At 39.4% G+C, this 26,426-nt stretch overlaps 1 protein-coding gene across 1 annotated transcript in view; it reads left to right on the top strand.

Annotated features, from left to right (window-relative positions):
- LOC150083164 (protein disulfide-isomerase-like) overlaps positions 1-26,426 on the top strand; it is a 544,047-nt gene that overhangs the window by 15,224 nt on the left and 502,397 nt on the right. Inside the window, exon 3 of the mRNA XM_090377883.1 lies at positions 18,269-18,540. Within this exon, the coding sequence (XP_090234009.1) occupies positions 18,269-18,540 (272 nt within the window). The remainder of the gene's footprint in view (positions 1-18,268; positions 18,541-26,426) is intronic.

Here is a 26,426-nt window from a genome sequence, read left to right as displayed (position 1 = left end):
ATAGAATTGCGGATGGTCCTGCTCTTGGAGGAGTGGCTATCCTTGTGGGCAACCAGACCCCAGTGCAGCCCTTGCTAATTACAACTAGCATAGAAGCTGTTGCAATTTGCCTTACGGTGGGATTTTTATTAACGGTCTGCTCTATTTATTTGCCTCCTGGGACTGACATCTCCCAGGAAGACCTTGATGATCTTGTAACGCAGTTGCCTCCCCCTTTCTTACTTCTTGGGGATTTTAATGGACATAACACCCTGTGGGGTAGTGCTAACATCAATGGAAGGGGACGAGTCATAGAGCATATGCTAAATGACAATGACCTTTCCCTTCTAAATACTGGAACAAATGCCTTCTTCCACATGCCTACCCATACGTTTTCTGCCATTGACCTCTCTATTTCCTCCCCTTCTCTACTCCCTTCACTCACTTGGGAAGTGGAGGAGAACCCATACGGAAGTGATCACTTCCCTGTGATAACCTTGTTATACAGTGCGAGACCGTGTCTTCCTTTCAGGTTACCACGGTGGAAGATTGATCAGGCTGACTTGTCTGCCTTCCAACATCAGGCAAATTTTGACCTCAGTACCGTCCGTCAGGAGCCTATCAATGATGCAGTAACGTACATCACAGAAATTATCGTCCAAGCAGCTGCGAATACTGTTCCAAAAACATCTGCCCGGTTTCTGCCATTTCCCAAAACTTGGTGGAATTCACAATGCACAGTAGCAAAAAAGGCTCAAAATAAAGCGTGGGGGATATTCCGCCGATATCCTACCACGAACAACCTTAGTCTTTAAACGCGCACGAGCCAAAGCACGTTACATCCGCCGTCAGAGTCAAAAGGAATCGTGGATCCGTTTTACATCATCAATTACTCAGTCCACTAATACTAAGGTGGGCTGGGATAAAATTCGGAAAATGAAGGGGAAATACATGGCACATCCCTCATCGGTCCTTGATTATAATGGATGTACTATTGCAGACTACTGCAATAGCCAATGCTCTTGGGGAAACATTTTCTAACATCTCTGCAACATCATCTTACTCCCCAGAGTTTCTGGTCAGAAAGCGCAAAACTGAAAAACAGGCGCTTAAATTAACATCGAAGGGTTCCCACCCATACAATGGGCCATTTAATATCCATGAGCTGAAAACAGCATTCGCCCGTACAAAGGCTACCGCTGTTGGACCAGACAACATCCATTATGAAATGATCAAACATCTTTCATCAGAATCCGTGGACCGTTTGCTCTTCCTGTACAACAGAATCTTCCTTGAAGAGCACTTTCTGGATACCTGGCGCAAGGCAACTATTCTTGCTTTTGCTAAGCCAGGAAAGGATCCTAAATGTCCAAAAAACTATCGTCCTATTGCTCTGACCAGCTGTCTGTGCAAAATATTGGAGAGAATGGTCAATGCTCGTCTCTTATGGTATTTAGAATCGAACGACCTTCTCTCCCGCTTTCAGTGCGGCTTCCGAAGAAACAGGTCCACACTGGACCACTTAATTAGACTGGAAACATCTATCCGAGATGCTTTCCTAAAAAGAGAACATTTGGTGTCCATCTTCTTTGACATGGAAAAAGCGTACGACACAACTTGGAGATTTGGTATTTTAAAAGACCTTTACAACCTCGGTCTAAGAGGTCACCTTCCCATTTTAATTAAAAATTTTTTATCCTCTCGTTATTTCCAAGTTCGTGCAGGTTCCGCCCTTTCGCGGCCTTTTTGCCAAGAGGAGGGGGTACCACAAGGATCTGTCTTAAGTATTACGCTTTTTGCCATCAAAATAAATTCTATTTCTGAACAACTTCCTCCAACTATAAACAGTGCACTCTATGTTGATGACTTCAGTATATTCTCTCAATCATGCAATATGAGGGTTATTGAGAGACAACTGCAACAAACTATTGACCGTCTTAACTCCTGGGCCACGGCCAATGGTTTCAGGTTCTCACCGGAGAAGACCGTTTGCGTACATTTTTGTCGCAAACGTAACCTCCACCCTGAGCCTGAATTACGACTTAGACAAAGCACCATTCCAGTTGTATCAGAGGCAAAATTCCTGGGACTCATTTTTGACAAAAAGCTGACTTTTGTCCAACACATTCGTCAGCTACGTACAAAGTGCACGAGAGGGCTTAACATCCTCCGGTCTCTCTCTTCTACCTCTTGGGGTGCAGACCGATGCACTCTACTAAGTCTGTACCGTGCACTTGTACGCTCAAAATTAGACTATGGGTCTCAGGTATATGCATCTGCCAGAAATAGCGCTGTTCGTTGGCTTGACCCCGTTCATCACCAAGCCATTCGTATTGCTACTGGTGCATTCAGAACATCACCTGTCCAAAGTCTGTATGTCGAAGCAAATGAACCATCCTTGTCGCTTCGACGAATGCAGTTGTCTCTACAATATGCCTTCAAGCTGAAGTCCCTGCCAGACCATCCCACGTGGACATCGGTTTTCGAGCCACGATGGGAAAATCTTTATAACACACGACGGACCGCCAATTGCCCATTCGGCATTCGTGTTCAAGAGCTACTCAATGAGCTTAACATTTCTGTAGACAAGGTTGCTCGATCACCAAAGGAGCCCCTTCCACCCTGGCATGCACAAACACCAGCATGTGACTTCTCGCTCAAGATTGCGAAGAAGTCTAATACTCCAGCTTCTGTCTACCTTCAGCTCTATTCACAACACCGTGCAGAACATTCTGACTTCTTGCCAGTTTACACAGACGGCTCGAAGTCAGAATCGTATGTGGGATCTGCTGCTGTTTTTCCAAATGATACCATATCAGAACAAATACCCCTGGACTGCAGCATTTACACTGCAGAGCTGCATGGTATAGAGTTAGCTCTAGATCACATTAGAAAGCATCGCTACCAACGGTGTATTATATATGCCGATTCAATGAGTGCACTACAGGCTTTATCAGTGGTGTCAATCACTAATCATCCAACCCTGTCCCGAATTCAGCAGATAATATACAGCCTCTATGTAAGTGGATTCGATATCCGCTTCTGCTGGATCCCCAGTCACATCGGGATTAGAGGAAATGATTTGGCTGACATTGCAGCCAAATCGGCACCCCTGATGGTTAATCTTGGCCTGTTAGTCCCCTATACAGACTACAGGCAAGTGATCCGTAGTAACCTGCAATCTCGGTGGCAAGATTCGTGGCATCGCCTGGTTATTACAAATAAACTATGTCGAATTAAGCCTGTGATCCATCCTTGGCGGTCCAGCTTACGCAGGGATCGCAAAGAGGAAGTTGTTCTTGCTCGGCTCCGCATAGGTCACTGTCATATTACACATTCCTTTCTGCTAGGGCTGATGACCCTCCTATGTGCGAGCAATGCGACACCATTTTTATCTGTTCAACATATTTTATGTGACTGTACCAGTTTTAGAAATGCTCGTTTTATCGCTTTTAATCATCTGACTGAGCCGTATACACTCAGTCAGATTTTATCAGACAATGACCATGTGTCTGCTATTTTTAGCTTTCTAAAATCAGTAAACCTGTTTACGCACATTTAAAAAATCTACCTTATTATTGTTACTTGTTTACTGATATTTATCTTTTACAGTTTATACTCTGACTTAGTGACCTAATTCATTATGTCACTGAACGTTTTATTTTTTTATGACAAGGTTTTGGCGCATTATACTCCCCCCCAAGCCTCTCCTGTCTGCTTACCGTTTCATTCCCTCATTCTTATGCTCTGCTGCCAGCCTTCAGTTATCCATCCACTCTCCCCTACCACCTGTTGCAACTTGTGAAAACTTGAAAAGCCAGATCCTGGTGGATGAGGAATTCTCGGCCCTATTATGCTGCTTTGGTCACTGCTTCCAATAGATGAGTGGTCCTGGACTGGCTTTATCACGATCAATCATTGGGTGGGGAGGGTCTAAAATCTCTTTACTCATATGAGCGATATAAATCCTTTTTTTTTTTCACTCTGTAATCCCACAAATGCCCTACCTAACAGGTTTGAAAATACCTCTGCCAAAACACCCAGAGCTGAGGATACACTATCAGTGATGCCACTTTTCCTCATCTTGTATTCTGCCAGAGAATAAGAAGTTAGGAAAATGTCACACATTTTAGGTGCATTCATATATGGGAGCAGATAGTAATGGATACACCTCTGATAAGAGTTACAGGTATGCACTAATATAGTGTTGGGTCATCCTTTGCTTCTAAAACAGCTGATATTCTACATGGAATAGATTCAAATAAATCTTGAACTGTTTTAAGAGGAGATTGGACCATGGAGTAATGTTTCAAGTAATGTCTCCTTGAGCAATGAAGGTGGAGGAAATTTGCTTCTCACTCTCCTCTCCAAATATGCCCATAGTGCTCAGTGTTTATCTGGTGATTGTTCAGGCCATGGGAGAAACCTAGCCTCAGTTTTTTTCATGTTCCCCAAACTAAGATTGGACACATCTAGCTGTGTGTATTGGAGCATTAACACCTTGAAAAATGGCTTCATTTGTGGGAAACAATGTTTTTAAGCTCGGATGAATCTGGTCACTCATATCAAGGTAATCAGTGGCAGCAATTTGCCTGTACAGGATATTGCTGTCCATACCATTGTTGAATCTTCTCCAAGTTTGATAGCTACCACAAGACATGGATGTCTTGCTTCCTCCGGCATTTACCAAATGTAAACTCTCCCTGACGTTGGAAAAAGTGTGAATGATAATTCGCCTGAAAATATGACATGTTCCGTAATCATAAGTCCAGTTTTTGTGCTCCTTACACCACTGCATCCTTTTAATAGCATTACCATCAGTTGGCTTGGCAATAGTGGCTTTGCCATAAATTTCAGGTTTACAAAGTTTTAGCCAAACTGTTTTTGAAGAAACTGCATTGCTGAGATTCACATTAAGCTCTGCAGTTACTTTTGATGTAGTAGTTTTGTGTTTTCAGGCTACAGTCCTTTTCAGTCTCTTTTCAGTCATCTTCAATTTTCTGCCACAATTTGCTTGTCAGATCTTGTTTTTCCATAATCAGTGAATGCAGACATCACTCTTGATACAGTTGCTCAGGATCATCATCATCAGCCGTTTTCAATCTAATACAGGAAGGCCTCTCCAGCAATTTTCCAGTTCCTTCTGTTTTGTGCAATGGCCATCCATTTACTACCCACAAACTCATGAATTTCATCAGTCCATCTCTGTCATTGTCTTCCGGGTTTTCTTCTAGCTCCTCTTGGGCACCATTCAATTATTTCCTTAGTCCATCTATCATCATATCTTCGAGCTATGTGTCCTGCCCAAGACCATTTTAGTTCTTTAGTTTTGATAAGAATGTCGTTTACTTGAGTTTGCTGCATAATCCATGTGTTTCTCTTTTTATCTAACAGTCTGATTCCCAATATAATTCGTTCCATTCTTCGCTGTGTGGTGTCTCCGTAGCCAGGTGGGCAGGAGCAGCAGTGCGTAGCACACACTTCTTGATTAGACCGGGGTTCGAACCCATGATCACCAAATATGGAGGATTCGGAAAGGTCAGGGAATGACCACCACATATCCCGGAGCAATATGGCCTTAGTTCTAATGCTCCTAAAAACCAAATAACAACATCTTCGCTGTGTAGTTCTCAGCTTCTCTTCCATTCTTTTGGTGAGTGCCCAAGTATCACTTCCATAAGTCATAGTGGGGTGTATACATTGGTTCATTAATTTACGTTTCAGACAAATTGGGATATTGCTCCTCAGTGTGTGACTATATTTCCTGAATGCTATCCATCCAAAATTTATTCTTCTCTTGACTTACAGCCATTTATCATTATTACAGCTAATGACTTGCCCCAGAAGAGTATATGACACCACCTTTTCAATTACTACTCCTTCAATCATTATATCCCTTTCTGTGGCATACTTGTTCATGATTACTTTTATTTTAGCCATATTCATCTTTAGTCCAAACCTTACTAACTCTGCATAACTGATTAAGATTTTTCTCTTAATTCTTTGGGATCGTGACTTATGACCACAACGTCATCTGCAAATCATAAATGGTTTAGGTACTCTCCATTCACATTGACTCCTTTCTGCGACCAGTCTAATCTTCTGAAAGCTTCCTCAAAGGCAGCAGTAAACTTCAGAGATATTGTCTCCTTGTTGAACTCCTTTATAAATTTTAAATTTGCTACTGTCTTTGTCTAGTCTAGTCTAGTCTAGTCTAGTCTAGTCTAGTCTAGTCTAATAAAGGAAGTAGCATTCTCATATATTTTCTTCAAAATCATAATATAGGGGGCATCTACGCCTTGTCTTTCCAGTGCCCAAAACGTTGCCTTATGCTGTATGGAGTCAAATGCCTTTTCATCATCCACAAATGCCAGGCATAATGGTGTTTTATCATTTACTTTCTCCATTAGTGAGGATGAAGCCGATTTCATTAATTGTTAATCCATTTGGGCTCTTCCATGTCCACTTTCTGTTCACCCTTTTCATAAAAAAAGTGTTCATTACTGACATTCCTCAAGATTCTGCAAATTCCACAAGTCTTTAACCTCTTTCATTTCTTTTACCAATTCCAAAATTTCCTATAGTTCCCCTTTCTCTCGTACCCAATTGGGTAAAAGAGTACACGAGAACAGGTGAAATTTTTAATGGCTTCAGCTAATAGAGAAGTTTTAATTTTTTGCTTTTTTATTGACTTAAATTGGCATATTAATTTAATTTTCTAGAGTTGCTTTATATTCCTAGTAACAATACTTTAGTTTAATTTGAACTTAGATAGAGATTTTGTAGGTTATTACTTAGCATTGGTAAGGGTATCTAATCCATGTGTTGGGACAAGTTTTGCAGCTCCTGCGAACGCTAAGTTTTTAATTATATTTAGCTGGTTTATTGACTTCATTGTTAGATTAAATTATTTTCTATAAGTTGCTTATAGACCTAGTCAAGCTCCGTGGTTTATTTTGAATTTAGAAAGTGCGATTTTGAAAGTAATTAATACCTCGTGTCCATAGATTTAGGGAAATGCTTCTTAGTACAAACATGCAGTCTCGAGTGCATTGCCATTAGCTTTATCATACATGAAGTGCATGTCCGCATGCTTTTCGTTGCTGTAACCTCTTTACATGTTGACTCTCCCTTGACAAGTACTAGTATGCCTGCTACGGCTCAGTGCATTGAGAGAGGGGGAAAGGAAGAGAATGAGCTTAACCTAACCTAAACAAACAAGTCAGTGGTGGATCCCAACTAGAAATGTGCAATAGCTCAAACGATTCACTTAAGGACCCATGTTTACCAAGGTTTTTTTGCATGTTGTAGTCTGTACTGTTCACCTTTAAATTATTGACCATCACTTTTGAAACACCCTGTATATATACATATGCACATGTATGTGCATGTTGTCCATGTCTCTCTGTTCTCCCATATGTAACAGAGTGACTGTCAGGTAATGGATGTTCTTGAACTTTTATATTTAGGGCTTTTAATGTGTGTAAACCATTCCAAATTTCATTAAAATCGGACAAACAGAAATCTAGTAATTATTATTTTCTTTTTCTTATACAGTTTATATATGGAAAAAAGAAGTTCATAAATTAAATGTAGTTTTAGTGTGTACGAGGCCTGTCAGAAAAGTAATGAGATTAAATCATTAAAAGTTTTTATTTTGAATTTTATGCAGAACAAAAATGGCTACCCTCGAAATAACTTCTCTGTAATTACAAAGTCTCCAATGGCATTTCCAGTCTTTAAAGCAAAACTGGTAGTCTCTATCTGTCAGCTGCTTTATAGTGTCAATTGTCTCTATTGACTCATAATGATTTCTTTTTAATGTCTTTTTCAGTTTTGGGAACAAAAAATAATCAGGTGGAGTGGGGTCTGGTGAATAAGGCTTGGAATGCTCTTCTGTATCAAATTCTGTAATAGAGAAGGCAGAATGGGATAGTGCATTGTCGTAGTGGAAGATCCAAATTTGACTTATGTCTCTTGTCACGCACACAGAATTCTTTTCTGTAACCATTTGAGAATTTTTTTTCTGTGGTAATTTTGGTATGTTGTTTGCTCCCTGTGGCAGAAACCATGTCAATGTCATGCCCCTACCCTCATTGTCCAAAGGACAGGTTCTGGCTGGCAGCAGTGTGGGTATAGTGTCTGGTAGCTCTGGTTTGCCACTCCTGGGTGCATTTATTGCTTGCAGGGTACTAGGCATCCCGTTTGGGTTCCATGATGGGTGGGAAGAAGCCCATGCATTGAAAGAAATATAAAAAAAATCTATGAATCATGATAGTTATTTCTTCTGAGGGGCCCCCAACACAGTCCCTGTCTGAAAAATGAGAAGTTGACTCTGCTGATATCACTTCAGCAAAAAGATGGAAAACAAGTTATGTTAAATCCAGTGCCCTCCTACCCTGATAATATGATCTACAAGTGAGAAAGCTATAGCGAAAATGTCACCCAGAAAGATTTGGAAGGATTGACAGACTCTCCTAAATCTGTCAAGACAGTTCAGGCAACATACTAGTAGAGACCAGAAGTGACAAACATTCAGATCGGTTCCTGAGAGTCACATCTATGGGGGTGGGATATAATGCTACTCACAGTTACTTCCCACAAGACACTTAACTTATCCTGTGGTGTCATTGCAAAATGGGAGCCCCTTAAAATGTTTCAAGAGGAAATCTGTTTTGAATTGAAACCCCAAGGATGACAACTGCAAAATGAATTTTCATGCATAGGGATGGGAAACTTATTCCCACTGGAAACTGACCTTTAACTCACCAACATCTCTTAATGTGATCAAAGCTGGCTATATTAATTGTCCAGTGCATCCATATGTCTCAAATCCTTTAAGATGCTAAGAGGCTTTAAGTGCCAGAAATATGAACACTTGCAAACGGCCTGTCATGGAGCTGGTGTGTGCACTTGAAGTGCTGCAAAGGACCATAAAACTACATGTTCAGCTGCAAAATCCACCTGCATTAATTGCCAAGGAGAACACTTTGGATACTCACAATTATGCCAGAGGTGGAAAGGAAGAAAAAGAAATTCAAAGACTTAAGGCAGAGCTGAACATATATTGAAATGCAAGGAAAGTTGTGAAACCCATATAAAACCTACCTATGCTTAGAAGGTAGCAAGGAGATATTCCATTGGAACCCAAACAGAAATTACTATTCCTCCAAAAGGAATAGTCATTTCAAATTCACTCCCATTGCACGCTACCTTTTAAGCTCGCAAAAAACCCTCGTAGAAGGATCAGTCAGTTGCCACTCCCATATCGGTACCTCCTAATGCTCCACCAGTAACTAAAGATATTTCTAGAGAAAGTAACAAAAATCTCTTCTCAAAAAAAAAAAAAAAAAAAATGGATGTCGATATGAAGTAGGTACCAGATGATTCAGTCTTGGAAGTTTTGGAGAAAGAAATGGACACAGGACTGTGTTCATACTTCTCAAAAAAGATAAATCCAAGACTGAGAAAAGTAAGCCTTCAACACTCAAGAAGCCAACCGATCCACTTAAATAATGGCTAAATTCCTACAGTGGACTTGTCATGGACACCCATTCCACCCATTTTTTGTTGTGGAAGTTGATAGCATTAATAAATTTAAGGCTGAGCTGGACAGGCATTTGGAACGAATGGAGGGGTGAAATGGGGGGGTTTTTTTTGGCTGATGCTTCATGAGCTTGCTTTCTTGCCTTGTATGCCTATGCTAATTATACTTGATGCGCTATCTATATTCCAATTATCTGAGTGTATTACAGGCTTTATTAATGTTGAGATACAATTCTCAACTAGTGCTCTCCTAGATTCAGAAGATTTATTTTCTCTATAAACATAATTTTGAAATCTGCTCCTGCTGAATTCCTAGCCAAATTGGGATAAGAGGAAATGATTTGGCTGATACTGCAGCCAAATCAGCAATTTCAGTAATCAAATAATAGATAAGATTCATTTGCAGTGGCAGAATTTATTGAATTGAAAGACTGCAAAGATAAGTCAGGGGCTCACATCTGGTGAGTATGGGCTTGGCACATCCAGGGTCCTGAGCTGAATTCTTCTCTTTCTTGATGACTCCCTTCTACTTCTGACTCATGCTTTCTCTCTCTCTTTCTCTCTCTCTCTTTCTCTCTTTCTCTCTCTCTTTCTCTCTCTCTCTCTTTCTTTCTCTCTTCTCTCTCTCTCTCTCTTTCTCTCTTTCTCTCTTTCTCTCTCTCTCTCTCTCTTTCTCTTTCTCTCTCTCTTTCTCTCTCTCTCTCTTTCTCTCTCTCTCTCTTCTCTCTCTCTCTTTCTCTCTCTCTCTCTTTCTCTCTCTCTCTCTTTCTCTCTCTCTCTCTTTCTCTCTCTCTCTCTTTCTCTCTCTCTCTCTTTCTCTCTCTCTCTCTCTCTCTCAGGGTAATTCAGAAATTTGGCTGGTGCAGCATAAGCCTCAGGCTTCCTTGCACCATATAGTTAATAATAATAATAATTCTACACAACAATCGTAAAGAGGAAGTTGTTCATGCTTGGCTCCACATAGGACACAGTCATTTGATACATTCCTTTTTGCTTAGGGCTGGGGACCCTCCTACGTGTGAGTCTTGTGACACTGATATGTTTAACACAGAAATATGTTTAACAGATAAAAATCTGTTAAACATATTTTAATTGAATGTATATCTTTTAAAGATGTATGTTTTACTGCTTTTAACCTTTAGACTGAGACTTATACACTCAGATTTTATCTGACAAGACTAGGTGTTGGCTGTTTTTAAATTCTTACAATGTATTGATTTTTATATGTGTATGTAAAATGCCATATACATTTTTTATACGTACATCACCTTTTAACTTTTATACTTAAATAGCTGTTTGATGAGGTAACCTCTTACAAAGGATACCAGAATTTGTAACATACAACCTTGTGTTGGAACATAGCCACTGAGCAAATGCAACGAAAAAATCAAAAACATAACCTAACCTATTATCTATCCGATTTGTGTGAGCATATTTATGAGAAATTGTAACAAACCAACTGATAGGGTAAGATGGGCAAAACCAGATTGAGAGAGCAGAAGCAAATAGAGCTAAGAATGGCAATAAGTTCTCATGTATGAGAAAGGAGGTAATTTCATCACTTCTGATAATTGGCTGCAATAAAAGGTCCATAGAAGCCCAAGTTAAATGTCAAATGTGTTGATAGATACCTCTCAATGATATTTACAGTCCGATGCTTGAACCTTTTGAGTAACATTAAGGAGTCACATTTTCAATAAATTGATATAATGATCTCATAGAATTCAGCAGCATTTGTTAGAAAAGTATTGATGTTAAAGGAGGGCATGCCTCTAGGAAGGTTGATATATTATTATATATTTTTTTATTTTATGAAAACCCCAAACACAAGAGGTATTAGAACCTATAGTACTTTGCACTGTGTATAGGTTGAAGATTGAGAAGATGAAAGAAGATAATTGTTGACATTAGACTTGAACTTCTGTAGATTATAATTTTCAGGAAATATGTATGAAGGAAAGTTGTTTCAGAAAACGGAAGTTGAATGAATAAATGAGGAAAGAGAAAAGTTGGTTCTGTGAGTTTGAAGTTGGACAGTAAAAGGATGTTGACTGGTTGTGGCACATGTTTGGACTGCTTTGGAGAAAGAGAGTTAATTATAGAAGTCCATTCAGAAGAACAGTGCTCATGGAAGTATCTATAGAAAAGCCATGCATCCGAAACAGGAAGTCTGTTTCTGCTGCAGAGAGTGGAGAGACTGTTTAGAGATGAGTCATTAATTAACCTAACTGCCCTCTTTTGAATGGAATCTAGAAGCCTGAGATAGGTTTTGGAGGCACCACCCTCAAATGTTGGAACAGTATTCCCTGTTAGGGCAGATTTGCAATTTCTACAGAGTAAACAGCTGTTTGAAAAAAATAATGCCAAGAGTGAAAGAGAGAACCTAGTTTTTGAGATGCACAGGAAGCAATATTACTAATGTGCTTATGCCAAAAGAGATTAGAAATCGGGGTAATTACGAATAGGGATATGTGATTTTGCCTAGAAATCGAAGTGCCATCAAAGATGATCAAAAGTATCCTTTTTTTTTTTCAAAATATTAGGCAGGACTGAGTTTTAAAAGTATTGAAATCAACTAAGTTATCTTTGCCCAACTGGAGAATTACCTGGAGATCAGCATTTAAGGAATTAGTAGTGAATATTTGAGAAGTTGAAGCTGTTTGTGCAGGGCAAGATTTCTCCAACTGGAAGGTGGAATGCAGTGTGCTATCACCAACAAAACTATGGATAGGATTTCCGGTGGAAGAAGGTCATTAATATATACACAAGAGGAAAGTAGTGGGAGAAAGAGCTGAACCTTGGGGAACACCAGCATTAGTGTAGAAGTTTTTTTTTTTTTTTTTTATGTAAATCCCAAACACGAGAGGTATTAGAACATATAGTACTTAGTACCGTGCTTGGGTTGGAGGTTGAGAAGACGAAAGAAGATATTTGTTGACATTGGACTTGAACTTCTGTAGACTGTAATTTTCAGGAAATACGTATGAAGGAAGGTTGTTCCAGAAAATGGCAGTTGAATGAATAAACGAGGAAGATGAAAAGTTGGTTCTGTGAGTTTGAAGTTGGACAGTAAATGAATGTTGGCTGGTGGCAGCACGTGTTCGGACTGTTTTGAAAGAGAGAGCGGGAATTATAGAAGCCAATTCAGAAGACCAGTTGCCCATGGAAGTATCTGTAGAAGAGGCATGCAGTAGAAACAGTACGTCTGTGAGAAAAGCACGATTTAAATGGGTAACATAAGATGGAAGCATGATCTTAAATGGGTAACATAAGCCAGAACATCACCAGGGAATTGACACTGACGGAACCCATATTGGCGATCGTTGATCAGACGGAAGGTTTCTAGGTAGTTTAAGAGTTGGCAGTTAATTGATTTCTCCATTACTTTAGAAAGAGTAGAAGTAATTGCAATGGGATGATAATTGGATGGGAGGGATTTGTCACCCTTTTTAGGAATTGGCTGGATATGAGCAAATTTCCAAGCAGAAGGAAAAACACCTTTTGAATAAGAAAGTGAAAAAAGCGGCAAAGAATAGGAGTAAGTTCAGGAGCACAGGTTTTGAGAACAAGTGGAGAAATACCATCAGAACCTGGAGCATCAAGATTTGTCAAAATCCTTCTGACAGCCTTTTGACGGAAGACCATAGGAGGCATTGAATGGAGCATGTCGGGAATGGTGGGAGGTGTTTTACCAAGATCATTAATATATGAGTTGGAAGAAAATGGGATGCTAGCAGGTCAGCTTTATCCTTGGCTGAAGTGACAACAGAATCATCTGGTTTGGACAGAGGTGGGAGCAGAGATGGGCAAAAGTTGCGGCCAATAGCTTTGGCAAGGGCCCAGAATACTCGGCTACCATTAGGGCAAGAGCAAGTTTTCTACTCTTAGCCTGTTCAAACTCTAGTTTGGACAAATTAATAACTGCTTTACAATTGTTGTGAGCTTTGGTGTAGGCAGAAAATGAAACTGAAGAATTAGAAACAAGCCAATTACGATATGCAACATTCTTCTCTCGAACAGCCTTAGCACATTTATTGGAAAACGAAGGTTTAGATAAAGGGCGAGATTTTAAAGTGGAGTGTGGGATAAAGGATTAGATTCCTGCAAGAATAATTTCACTGACGTTATCTGAGCAAATGTTGACATCAGAAGTTTTGAAACAGTAATCCAACCAAGGAAAAGAAGAGTCTCGCAGGTCATCCCATTTTGTCTTCTTGTACTGCCAAACAACACGAAGTTGGGAATAGTCATGAGATAAAGGCTTCATTGGAGAAGAGACAATCACCAAGTTGTGATCTGAAGTGCCTAAAGGACCTCTCACTTTTACCGTGTACTTAGGTTTGTTTGTGAGAAAAGATCAAGCGTGTTGGCTGTATGGTTAGGATTGTCCGGTATTCTTGTAAGTAAATGAACAATCTGTGCAAGGTCATAAGTAATTGCAAAAGCCTCAGCATCTCGACCAGCTGGGTTGGTGTGACTAGAAAACGGAAGCCAGCTGGAGTTGTGAACATTAAAATCACCAAGGAAAATTGCCTCACTGTTAGGAAAGTTGGACTGGAGAAAGTCAAGTTGCAAAGAGAGGAAGTCAAAGAGCTCCAAGTGATTAGTGGAGTTGGGAGAACGGTAGAGACAACAGATGAATTTTACCCAATGAGGTAGAGAGATTTTAAGCCAGAGAAGATCAAAGAAAGTAGATTCCAAATTGCCAAGTCTCTGACAGGGAATATCAGAACAGACATATGCACCAGTACCACCTCTGAGGCGGAAGCAATCACACAGCGAATAATTGGGCATCTGAGATGAGCAGTAGTTGAATCAACCGATAACTGAGATTCTGTCAGAAAAAGTACATGGGGTTTGGCAGACTGCAAGTGGAAATGGACATCATTAAGATTAGAATCGAGACCATGTATATTTGTGAAATCAATTAGGAAGTGCTTGGGAGGTTTAGATCTTTTTGCAGATAAGCTTGCTCTATTAGTTTGACAATTCATGGTGTATTCAATAGTAAGAAAAAGTGGGTGGGGCATGCTGTATGAAGTATGAAATTTTTGGATATGGCATACACATGGTAAGAATATACCCAGATCCTTGGCATACACATGGCCTCGACAATGCTCCCCGCATACACACTACTCTGACTCCCTCCAGTCACTATCTGGCAGAGTAGAGGTAGCAAGATTATACACTAGCTGATCCGATTCGATCCGATGTACTAACTAGCGGCCAGCCTGCGAACACCGTTTTAGAGCTGTACCCTCGAAATGTAAGGAATATTGGATCTCGCCACGATGTTCATCATAACCTCAAAAGTCATCAATCATACTGCATGATGGAAGAGATGGGCAAGGGTTTACCGGAACCCTTCCCCATCCCCATAAACATGGGTTCTACCACTTCAAGCCTCCAATAAGCAAAGTGGTGGTATTGCACCGGTTGATGAGAGTCATCTACCACCTAGTACTGCCTGGTAACATAGAGGGGCGGCATTCCTCCGTGTGGTGTGGGCGCCACACCTCGACCCCTGCTTAAGTTGGTTCACACCTGGGTGGTCACCCACCATGTACTTGTGCATGGAGTTTATACCCAGGATTACTAACAGTCCCACCATCGTGAAGGTTCAAGCAGAGGATGGCTGTCACAGACCGTCCGGACTTTGCCGAAATTTGGTCCACTTGACTTGAGTGTCACCCGAATATCAGTTCCATCAGCGTTTTAGACTCCCAAGTAGCAAGTACAGCTTGTCTGGCATATCTGAGAGAATGTCTGTGACAACGTCAAGGACCAAAGGACTGGTTAGAAGACAGAGAGCTGTTTACCGTCAAACCTGTGTCAAACCTAAGATGGAGCTTATTATAGAAGACCTTTATGCCAAACATGATCAAAAGCCTTTGAAATATGAAGAGCAGCTGATTGAGTTTCACCAAACCTTTCCATAGATGGATAACATAAGCCAGGATATCACCAGTGGATTGACACTGATGGAATCCATACTGACGATCTTTGATCAAATTGAAAGTTTTCAGATAGTTTAAGAGTTGGTGGTTAATTGATTTGTCGATTACTTTAAAAAGAATAGAAGTAAGTACAATGGGATGATAATTGGATGGGAGGGATTTGTCACCCTCATTTAGGAACTGGCTGGATTTCCAAGGCAAATTTCCAAGGAGAAGGAAAACTAGCTTTTGGAAAAGGAAAGTGATAAAGGCCACACAGAACAGGTGTAAGTTCAGGATCACAGTTTTGGAGAACAGTAGCAGAAATACCATCAGGATCTGGTGCTTTCTTAGCATCAAGATTGATCAAATTCCTTCTGACATCCTTTTGATGGAAGACCACAGGAGGCATTGAATGGAGTGTCCTGGGAGTGGCAGGAGGTGGTTTACGAAGATAATCAATACATGAGGTGGAAGAAAAATAGATTTGCTAGAGGGGTCAGCTTTGTCTTTGGCTGAAGTGGCAATAGAACCATCTGGTTTTGACAGGGGTGGGAAAAGAGATGGGCTAAAGTTGCAACTAATTGCTTTGGCTGTAGACCAGAAATGCTCAGCTACCATTTGGACAAGATGCAAGTTGTTTATACTTAGTCCTCCAAAATCTAGTTTGATCAGCCGATTAATATCTGCTTTACAATTGTTGCGAGCTATGGTGTAGGCAGAAAATGATCCTTGAGATTTGGAAACAAGCCAGTTACAATATGCAACATTCTTCTCTTGAACATCCTTAGCACAGTTATTGGAAAACCAGGTTTTAGGTAAAGGATGAGATTTTATCGTTGAGTGTGGAATAAAGGATTCCATCCCTACAAGAATAATTTCCCTGACACAATCTGATCAAACATTGACATCTGAAGATTTGAAAAATAATCCAACCAAGGAAAAGCAGAAAAGAAATATGGAAGATTATCCCATTTTGCATTCTTGTAATGCCAAACAACATGAAGTTGACAGTGGCCACGAGAGAAAGGCTCCGTTGAAGAAGAGACCATCACCAATTTGTGAACTGTGGTGTCTGGAGGAACCACTCACCTTGACCATGTTATTATTACTACTACTAGCCATATAGTGCAAGGAAGCTTGAGGCTTATGCTGCACCTGCCAAAAAAAATTTCCGTGTTACCAGAGAGAGAGAGAGAGAGAGAGAGAGAGAACACATGCACGCAAAAGTCAGAAGTAGAAGGGAATCGCCAAGAAAGAGAAGAATGATGATATCCAGCTCAAGACCCTGGGTGTGCCAAGCCCATACTCACCAGATGTGACCCCCTGTTGTAAATTAGAAGGGTTGTTTGTAAGAAAAAGATCAAGAGTGTTGGCTGCATGGTTAGGATTGTCTGGTATTCTGGTAAGTAAATGAACAATCTGTGTGAGGTCATTAGTAAATGCAAAAGTCTCAGTATCTTGACCAGCTGTATCTGTTGAATAGAAAATGGAAGTCAGCTGCAGTTTTGAACATTGAAATCAGCAAGGAAAATTACGTCACTGTTATGAAACTTGGTCTGAAGAAAGTCAAGTTTCAGAGAGAGGAAGTTTAGAGGTTCAAGTGATTAGTGGAGTTGGGAGAAAGATAGAGGCTTGTTTTTTGTTTGTTTGTTTGTTATTTGGTTTTTAGGAGCATTAGCAACTAAGGCCATATTGCTCCGGGATATGCGGTGGTCATTCCCCGACCTTTCCGCATCCTCCGTATTTGGTGGTGACGGGCTCGAACCCCAGTCTAATCAAGAAGCGTGTGCTACGCACTGCTGCTCCTTCCCACCTGGCTACGGAGGTGCCCAAAAAGAGGCAACAGATGAATTTGACAGTGGTACAGAGATTATTAAGCCAGATAAGATCGAAAAGAGGAGATTTCAGATTAATAAGGCTCTGACAGAGAATATCAGAACAGACATGTACACAAGTACCACCTTTGAAGTGAAAGTAATCATGCAGTGAATAATTCTCTCAACTGAGATGAGCAGTGGTTGAATCAACTGATAACCGGGATTCTGTCAGAAAAAGTACATGGGGGTTTGACAGACTAAGTGGAAATGTTAATGTGGTTAGAAAAGTTTATTGGCTTTCTAACTTTTTTTAATGTTTTACTTATCACACTGAACTTTTTTTTTTTTTTTTTTGTGCTCTGCCTCTATCCCTATTTTTCCCATAAGCCCTGTTGTTTTTAATGCCCAAAATACCGTAACTCGGAAATTTTTAGGAATACGTGTACTGTGTTATAGTAGAACTGACTGTATAAGCAAACTGGGTTTGCTACTTAGTGCATCAACCTCATATTGTGGAGGCACCTTGCCTACTAATTTGACCCCAGTCAGAGTTGAAACTTGGATCGGGCTAGTGGTGCATACCCTATAAATAAAAAGCAATATTGGAGGCAGTGCTTTTTATTTTGAGTAGTGCAATACCATGGCAAAGTCCTCCACAATGAAATCAGTACACTGAGTAGCAAACCCAGTTTCCTTAGCTATGTATAGAATGAGGATAGGCCCAAAATGTATGATTTTATATAGTTTTCATACTTATGTTTTTTCCAAGCTTAACTATGCACTTATTCCAGTAATTAATAATTCACTGTTTTTGAACATGCTTTCCCATTTCAGATAATAGGAACCCTTGGCGAGACAGTACCAGAACCTCTCGATTTGAGAGGCTCTGTTGACCATCTCGCACATCGGTGAGCATTAAATTTAAAGATTTCTCCTCTTGGATGAGATGTTATGCTCTACTCATTTTATTTGTTTTTCCATTGATAGGTGGCCGCACAGCCGAGGACATAATACGGTGGCTTCGGAAGAAAACTGGTCCACCTGCTCAGATACTTATATCTGTCGAAGATGCTGAAAACTTAAAACAAAGTAATGATGTTGTTATTATTGGTTTCTTCAAGGATCAGAATAGTGAGGATGCAAAAATATTCTTGGAAGTTGCTTCTGAAATGGATGACTATCCCTTTGGTTTGACTTCAGATGATGCTATTTATAAAGAGTTTAAAAATGAAAAAGATAGCATTATTCTTTTCAAGAAGGTGAACATAATATATGTACTCTTTAAGTTAACCTTTTTAAATGTGTGTAGGAGAGTTAGAAATTGACAAAATATTTATAGATGATTTTCCTTTAATGGGGGGACGTTTTAATCTTTATAGTTTTTAAAACTAGTTTGGATTGTATATTAGTATTAATTACTAAATTAATGATGCAAGCAAGCTAATACAGCATCAGCCAAAAAAAAAAAAAAAATCCCATGTCACCTATCCATCCCTTCCAATAGTTTTAGCTCTTCCTTGAATTTATTTATGCTATCCACTCCACAACATCAGATGGAAGTTTGTTCCAGCAATCCACCTATTGACCAAAGACAAACTTCTGCACATCTATTCTGCAACCACCTTTCCTTAGTTGGAATTTATGCTCCCTTCAGTGTGTAGTCTGAGCAAAGGAAGAATCCCATCAGCACTGAGCTTGTTCAATCCATTCAGAGCCTTAAACACCTGAATCAGATCAGGTGCCTAGTCTCCAGACGCTGTAATTTGCAGAACCGGTCTTTCTTGGTAAGAGCACCCCTTTGTTTCCTTTACCAATCTCATTGCCTTTCTATGTACTTATACAAGGCATTACTGCCTTCCTAAAATGAGGCCTTCAGACCTGTATACGGTACTCAAAATGTGGCCTGACCACTGTCTTATACAATGGGATAATCACCTCCTTACCTCTGTGAGCAAAATTCCTATATATCATTGACAAAACCCCATGTGCTGTCCTGGCAGCCTTTTTGCACTGCTAGGAGAATTTCATATCTGAATGCACATTTATCCCCAGGTCTTTTGTTTTCCCCTACCCTGAATGTAGTTCCTCTATAATAATAAAAATAATTACAGGTAAAATATTATAAAAATGAATTAAATGTTAGCTGGAGCTTTCAACAGATTCAGTCTTTGTTGACCAGTAATACTGTAGGCAGCCTGTTAAATGATGCAGAATTTAAGGTTATGTGATTCCCCCATATGGTGAAGTCCGAAAGTTGATTGTTGTTCATATCAATAAATTGTTTCATGAGGATTACAGATTTTCTTTCCCACCCCTTTCTGTTCCACTATTTTGATGCACACTGCAATATCAATGATTCAAAAACAATGAAACATATCAAAGATGAGTGACTTCTGACACCCTAATTTCTCTTAATGTCTGGCCTCGTATTACGCGATTAAAGAGCTTTAAGCTGTGACAGCATCACTGTTTATCATTTGGTGTCTATGATGGGGAAATCAGAATTTAGTGTCCATACCAGAAAAGTCTGGTTATCAGCAACTTTATCCCTGCAATATGAATAGTATTGATGTTCAATGCAGTGTGACAGTGAGACCAGGCACTATCCATTAGAGCAATGGTTCTCAACCTTTTGATTCTTGTAACCCAGCTACCACCACCTCCTCAAGAACCATTGGTCACACCATAGTAAAAAGAAAACCTTCACTTTTTCTAATTTTTATATTTCTGCATATAAGTAGTATTATAAGGATTGGTAAATATTTTGAAAAATTTAATAGTTGTAATAATAACTTAAAGTAATCTTGTTGCATAAATTATTAATGAAAAACAAATGACAAATAATTTTTTATTAAAGACAAATCTGGGGTTTTGCCTCATTGATAAGTATATAAGTATATCAATTCTTGGTGTAATGCAAGAAATGTCAAGTCAAAGTGTAGATTCAAGTTGGAGACTATCTTTCCTTAGTTTTTGTAGTAGCCATGGCAGAGAAAGGTATCTCACAAAGATATGTTGATAGAAACGGTACATGTTTCTCAACAGCCTTCTCACTAAGTTGTTCATATTCTTTTTTTAATTTTAAGTCAGAATGTTTTAAAAGGTAAATTCTTAAATAAAGCCTTCAATGTTGGATAACTTGTTAATTCAATGAGGCTGTCTTGCTCTGAAACTGAAAGTGTGAAGCTTATTTGTTTCACATTCAGAATGAATGAATCAGTCATTTAGTACCCACAAAATGACAATTGTAGGATCACCTTGATGAAATAGAAAATACTTATTGAAAAGAAAATACTTTTCTTTTCAATAAGTTTAATTCCTGACCCTCTTTTGTTGATAACTTTCAAAAAATATGTTTCATTAACATATCAAATTACTCTATCTATCCTATTTTTCCAAACAGTTAATTTCTTTTTAAATGCTTCTGTTACAGTTGCAAGATGGAAGATAGAAGATTTTAGGCCTGTAATCACAAATTTAGTTAAGAAGCGAAAAAATATCTGCCAAATATGGCAATTTTTAAAAGCTAATTTGTGTTATAGAACTACTCTGCTAGTTTTGATTTCTTTAGAACCAAGAAACTCCTAATTGAGTTTGACGTGAGATAACACCTTTCCATGTGGCAGCCATCTAACTTTCGTCGCATGTTCTGTACTCTCATCACAAAAAACTTTAATCAGCTGTTTAGCACATCGGTTTTGATGAAATTCACTACTTTAATGCAACAGTCAGATAACACGTGATAAGCATTAGTAGAGGCATATGATTCAACTTATACAGCATTAGCCAAAAAAAAAAAAAAAAAACAAAACCCCTCACCTCATTTCTCCTTTTTTTTTTATGAAAACCCCAAACACGAGAGGTATTAGAACCTATAGTACTTAGTACTGTGCTTGGGTTGGAGGTTGAGAAGACGAAAGAAGTATGAAGGAAGCTTGTTCCAGAAAATGGCTGTTGAATGAATAAACGAGGAAGATGAAAAGTTGGTTTTGTGAGTTTGAAGTTAGACAGTAAATGGATGTTGGCAAGTGTTTGGGACTGTTTTGAAAGCGAGAGCGGGAAGTATATTCATTTGCTCCAAAAATTTGTCTAGTTCTGCCTCAAACTTATTTAATCTGTCAACTTCATAAATGACAGATGGAAGTTTGTTCCAGCAATCAACCGCCCACTGGCTAAATGCAAATTTCTGCACATCTATTCTACAACTGTCTTTTCTCAGTTTGAATTTATGACCCCTCAGTTGTGTAATCTGAGGAAGAATCTCATCTGCATTGAGCTTGCTCAAACCATTCATGGCCTTACACATCTCAATCAGATCACTTGCAGGTGCCTAGTCTCCGGACACTGCAAATTTGCAGCATTTTAGCCTATCTTGGCAATAACCCTGTGTTCCACTCACTAATCATGTTACCCTTCTCTGTACCCTTGTTACCCTTCTCGTTACCCTTCTCTGAATGTCAACTTCATTTATGAAGTTGTCATTCTAGTAGCTCCTCATTTTTCTTAAAATGAGGCCTCCATACCAGTATACAATACTCAAGGTGTGGGCCTGACCATTGCCTTATACAAAGGGATAATTACCTCCTTATCCCTGCTAGCAAGCTGTATATCATTGACAAGAACCCCATGAGCTGTTCTAGCAGCCTACCTGCACTGATCAGAAAATTTCATATCTGACTGCACAATTACCCCAAGTCTTTTTTTTATTCTCCCTTAACCTGAATCTAATACCACCCAGTTGGTACGTTACTCTGGATTTACTGCTATCCATATGCAATACATTGTATTTGTCAATGTTAAACTTCAGTTGCCACCTCTCAGCCCATCTGCCCAACTTTTCTAGATCTTGTTGTAGTAGCGTAATGGCATTACTGCCATTAACAACCCTGCTAACCTTCTCATTGTCTGCAAACATTAGAATTAGCATTAGTAGAAGAATACAATGGAAGAAAGCAAGCTTATGTAGCATCAGCCAAAAAAAAAAAAAAAAACCCCTTCCATTTCACCCCTCCATTTGCCTGTCCAGCTCGGCCTTAAATTTATTTAGGCTATCAACTTCCACAACAAAAGATATAAGCCTGTTCCACCAATCAGCCACCCGCTGGCTAAAGGCAAACTTCTGCACAACCATTCTACAACTGTCTTTCCTCAATTTGAATCTATGCCTCCTCAGGTTTTTAATCTGAGCAAGAGGAAGAATACTATCAGTATTCAGCTTGCTCAACCCATTCAAGGCCTTATACACCTCAATCAGATCACCTTGCAGGTGCCTACTCTCCAGGCGTGACAATTTGCAGAACTTAAGCCTTTCTTGGTAAGAGCACCTCTTTGTTTCCCTCACCAATCTTGTTGCCCTTCTTTGTACTCTTTCTAGCAACTCTACATCCTTCCTAAAATGAGGACTCCAGACCTGTACACAATACTCTAGGTGTGGCCTGACCATTGCCTTGTACTCACCTCCCTGATAATCACCTCCCTGTCCCTGCTAGCAAAATTCACATATATCATTGAAAAGACTCCATGACCTGCCCTGGCAGGCCATCTGCACTGCTCAGCAAACTTCATATTTGACTTCACAATTACCCCCCAGGTTTTTTTTTCACTTTCCACTTCCCTGAGTGTAGTACCACACAGTTGGTATGTTTCTCTTGGCTTATTGCTAACCATATGCGCAGTACTTTGCATTTGTCAAACTTCAGTTGCCACTTCTCAGCCCATTTCCCCAACTTATCTAGATCCAGTTGGAGTAGCAAAAAAAATCAATTAAATGCAGTTTAATTGATTAACAATGAAAATTAATAAGGTTAAAATATTTAATTGATTAATTGACAATACTACACTGCTGATGCAGTGATACGTATTAAGTTATCTAGTTTTACGTTATGCCAGTGTTTGCCAAAGCTTTGACCTCTGTGTACCTTGCTTCATTTTTCGTAAGTACCCCCTGTCAAAAAAAATATATATTTCATTGTAAATGTCTATAAATATTTTTATTTGAATTTAAGCGTACATAAACAAAAATTGTTTATAATTTATTGACAGAACAAAATAAAGTAAACATACTATAAATTTTTACTTAATTAAAATAATTTATCATCAATATGGAAGCTACTAGGCTTTACATACCAACTAAGAAATATTGTTCAAGGTTTAGGCCTAAATGGTTGTCAGATGAACTAATGAGGCATATGGCAGAGAAGAAAAATGCATGGGATACATACAAATTAACACGTGACACGGATGCCTATGATAGATACAAGTTGATCTGTAACCAAGTTACAAAGGAGGTTAGGCAGGCGAAGGCAGATTACGAGAGATCCTTGGCAAGGGATGCGAAGAAAAACAGCAAAGAGTTCTTTACTTATGTAAACTCTAGAAGGAAGGGGATGAATCAGATTGGTCCACTTGAGATCGATGGGTCAACTGTTGATGACCCTGCTCGGGTAGCTAACAAACTAAATGAATATTTTGCATCGACATTCACACATGAGGAGTTATTCAGCGAGGGGAATGCCAGAGGTGTATTCAACTCTAGCAGTAAGCTAGAGAATCTTGTAATAACTGAGAGCAAAGTGGAGGAGAAATTGTTGAAGATAAACACAAGAAAGGCACCTGGGGTGGATGGGATCTATCCAGTTATATTAAAGGAGGCAGCAAAGGAGGTAAGCAAACCCTTAGCCATAATTATGAGAGCTTCCTTGGACTCAGGGGAGGTACCCATTGACTGGAGATGTGCAAATGTGACCCCAATTCACAAAGGGGGATCAAAGGCTGACACAAGTAATTATAGACCTGTGAGTTTAACTTCTGTTCCCGGAAAATTAATGGAGGCACTGGTGAAAGAAGCACTGCAGGATCATCTAGACAAGACTTCAGTTATAGCTAGGACACAGCATGGTTTTGTTAAGGGGAAGTCTTGCCTGACCAATTTGATTGGATACTATGATGCAGTCACAAAAGAACTGGATGCAGGGAATAACTTTGATATTATATACTTGGATCTTAGAAAGGCTTTTGATACTGTTGCACATGGAAGACTGCTGCACAAATTGGAGCAGTGTGGCATTGGAGGCAAGTTGCTGCTATGGATAAAGGGGTGGTTGAGGGGGAGAAGACAGAGAGTGGTAATCAATGGACACTGCTCATCGTGGACTAATGTTATTAGTGGAGTCCCTCAGGGTTCAGTATTGGGGCCTTTATTGTTTTCTGTATTTATAAATGATATTGATGATGGTATATCAGGCTTAATGTCCAAGTTTGCAGACGATACAAAGGTTGGCAGGGTTGTCAAGGACACTACTGACACTATGCTGCTGCAACAGGATTTGGAAAGGTTGAGCAGATGGGCTTCGAGGTGGCAAATGAAGTTTAACATTGACAAATGTAAAGTACTACATATGGGAAACAGCAACCCCAGAGCAACGTATCAACTCTGTGGTACTACACTGACAGTGGTAGAGAATGAAAGGGACCTGGGGGTGGTGGTGCAGGCAGATATGAAGTTCTCTGAGCAGTGCAGACGAGCTGCAAGAGTAGCTCATGGTGTATTGTCAATGATATATAGAAATTTTTCTAGCAGGGATAAGGAGGTGATTATTCCCTTGTATAAGGCAATGGTCAGGCCACACCTAGAGTACTGTATACAGGCCTGGAGGCCTCATTTCAGGAAGGATGTAGAGCTGCTGGAACGAGTACAGAGAAGGGCAACTAGATTGGTGAATGGGACAAAGGGGTTCTCTTACGAAGAAAGGCTTAAGTTTTGCAAATTACAGTGTCTGGAAACTAGGCACCAGCGGGGTGATCTGATAGAGGTGTACAAAGCCTTGAATGGTTTGAGCATGCTCAATGCTGATGGGATTCTTCCTCTAGCTCAGAAAAATCACCTGAGAGGGCATAAATTCAAATTGAGGAAAGACAGATGTAGGATAGATGTGCGGAAATTTGCCTTTAGCCAGCGGGTGGTTGGTGGGTGGAACAGACTTCCATCCCTTGTCGTGGAAGTTGATAGCCTAAATAAGTTTAAGGCTCAGCTGGACAGGTATTTCGAACGAACAGAGGGGTGAAGTGGAAGTGGTTATTTTTATTTATTTATGTTATTTTTTTTTTTTTTTTTTTTTTTTTTGGCTGATGCTGCATAAGCTTGCTTTCTTGCATCAAATGCCTCTACTAATGCTAATGCTAATGCTAATATGAGTAGTGATATTGCTTGTGGTGGGATATTTCAGCAAAATTTGGCTCTGTGGTTGTTAATTTCAATCTCAGATGCAGTTCGACATATGTAATGTGGTTCCTCTTCTTTGTCCTAATGTCTACAAGACCCAAAAATTCAACTTCGCATAGATGTGAACTTGGAAATGGAAAAATGAACTTTATGGCTTTATCTGATAATGCAGGAAATTCATTGTATTTGTAGCCAAAATGGTGATAATGTATTCTCATTATATTTGTTTTTTAAGAATCCATCAGAAGCTAGTTCCAAAAGTTTTCTTCTGTTTGCAACAGACTCTTTGGCATAGATTGATTGATGTTGAAAGGGTATCTTATCCACTCAATATTAATGTCAAATTCAGGAAAATACTTTTCTAGATTCATCTGTAAACTTTGTAAATGCTGCATTATAATAATCTTCACATTGTCATCAATTTTTTTATTCGAACTTGTGTGTAATTCATGAAGAGATGGGAATGCATCCAATTCCCCATTACCAACTCGCTTTTGCCACAACTTTGCCAATATTGCGTTTATCTTGATTGGGAAATATTGGAATTTCCTTGCCTTGTAAGGATAAATTAAGATTATTTAAAACAGTAAATATATCTGCCAGGTATGCTAATCAACTGAGCCATTTCCAATCATGTAAACATTTTTTAAATTCAAAACTTTCATTAAGAAAAACCTGTAGTTCATTCCGAAGTTCAAATAAATGAGTTAGAACTTTTCCATGAGAAAGCCAACGAACCTCAGTGTGGAAAAGAAGTTGTTTATGATTACTACCCATTTCTTCGCATAGTTGCGAGAAAAGTCTGGCTTTAAAGGAAGGCCTTTAATATAATTTGATTTTACACTTCATCCAGAACCTCTTTTAGGTCTGCAGGCATCATATGCGTAGCTAAAGCCCCTCTGTGTATGCAACAGTGTGACAACT

This window comes from Mastigoproctus giganteus, chromosome 7 (assembly GCF_048544385.1).
Source record: "Mastigoproctus giganteus isolate SK-2022 chromosome 7, ASM4854438v1, whole genome shotgun sequence".
NCBI lineage: Eukaryota > Metazoa > Arthropoda > Arachnida > Uropygi > Thelyphonidae > Mastigoproctus > Mastigoproctus giganteus.
The sequence above is the reverse complement of the archived record's forward strand: the minus strand, read 5'-3'. Positions and strand labels throughout refer to the sequence as shown.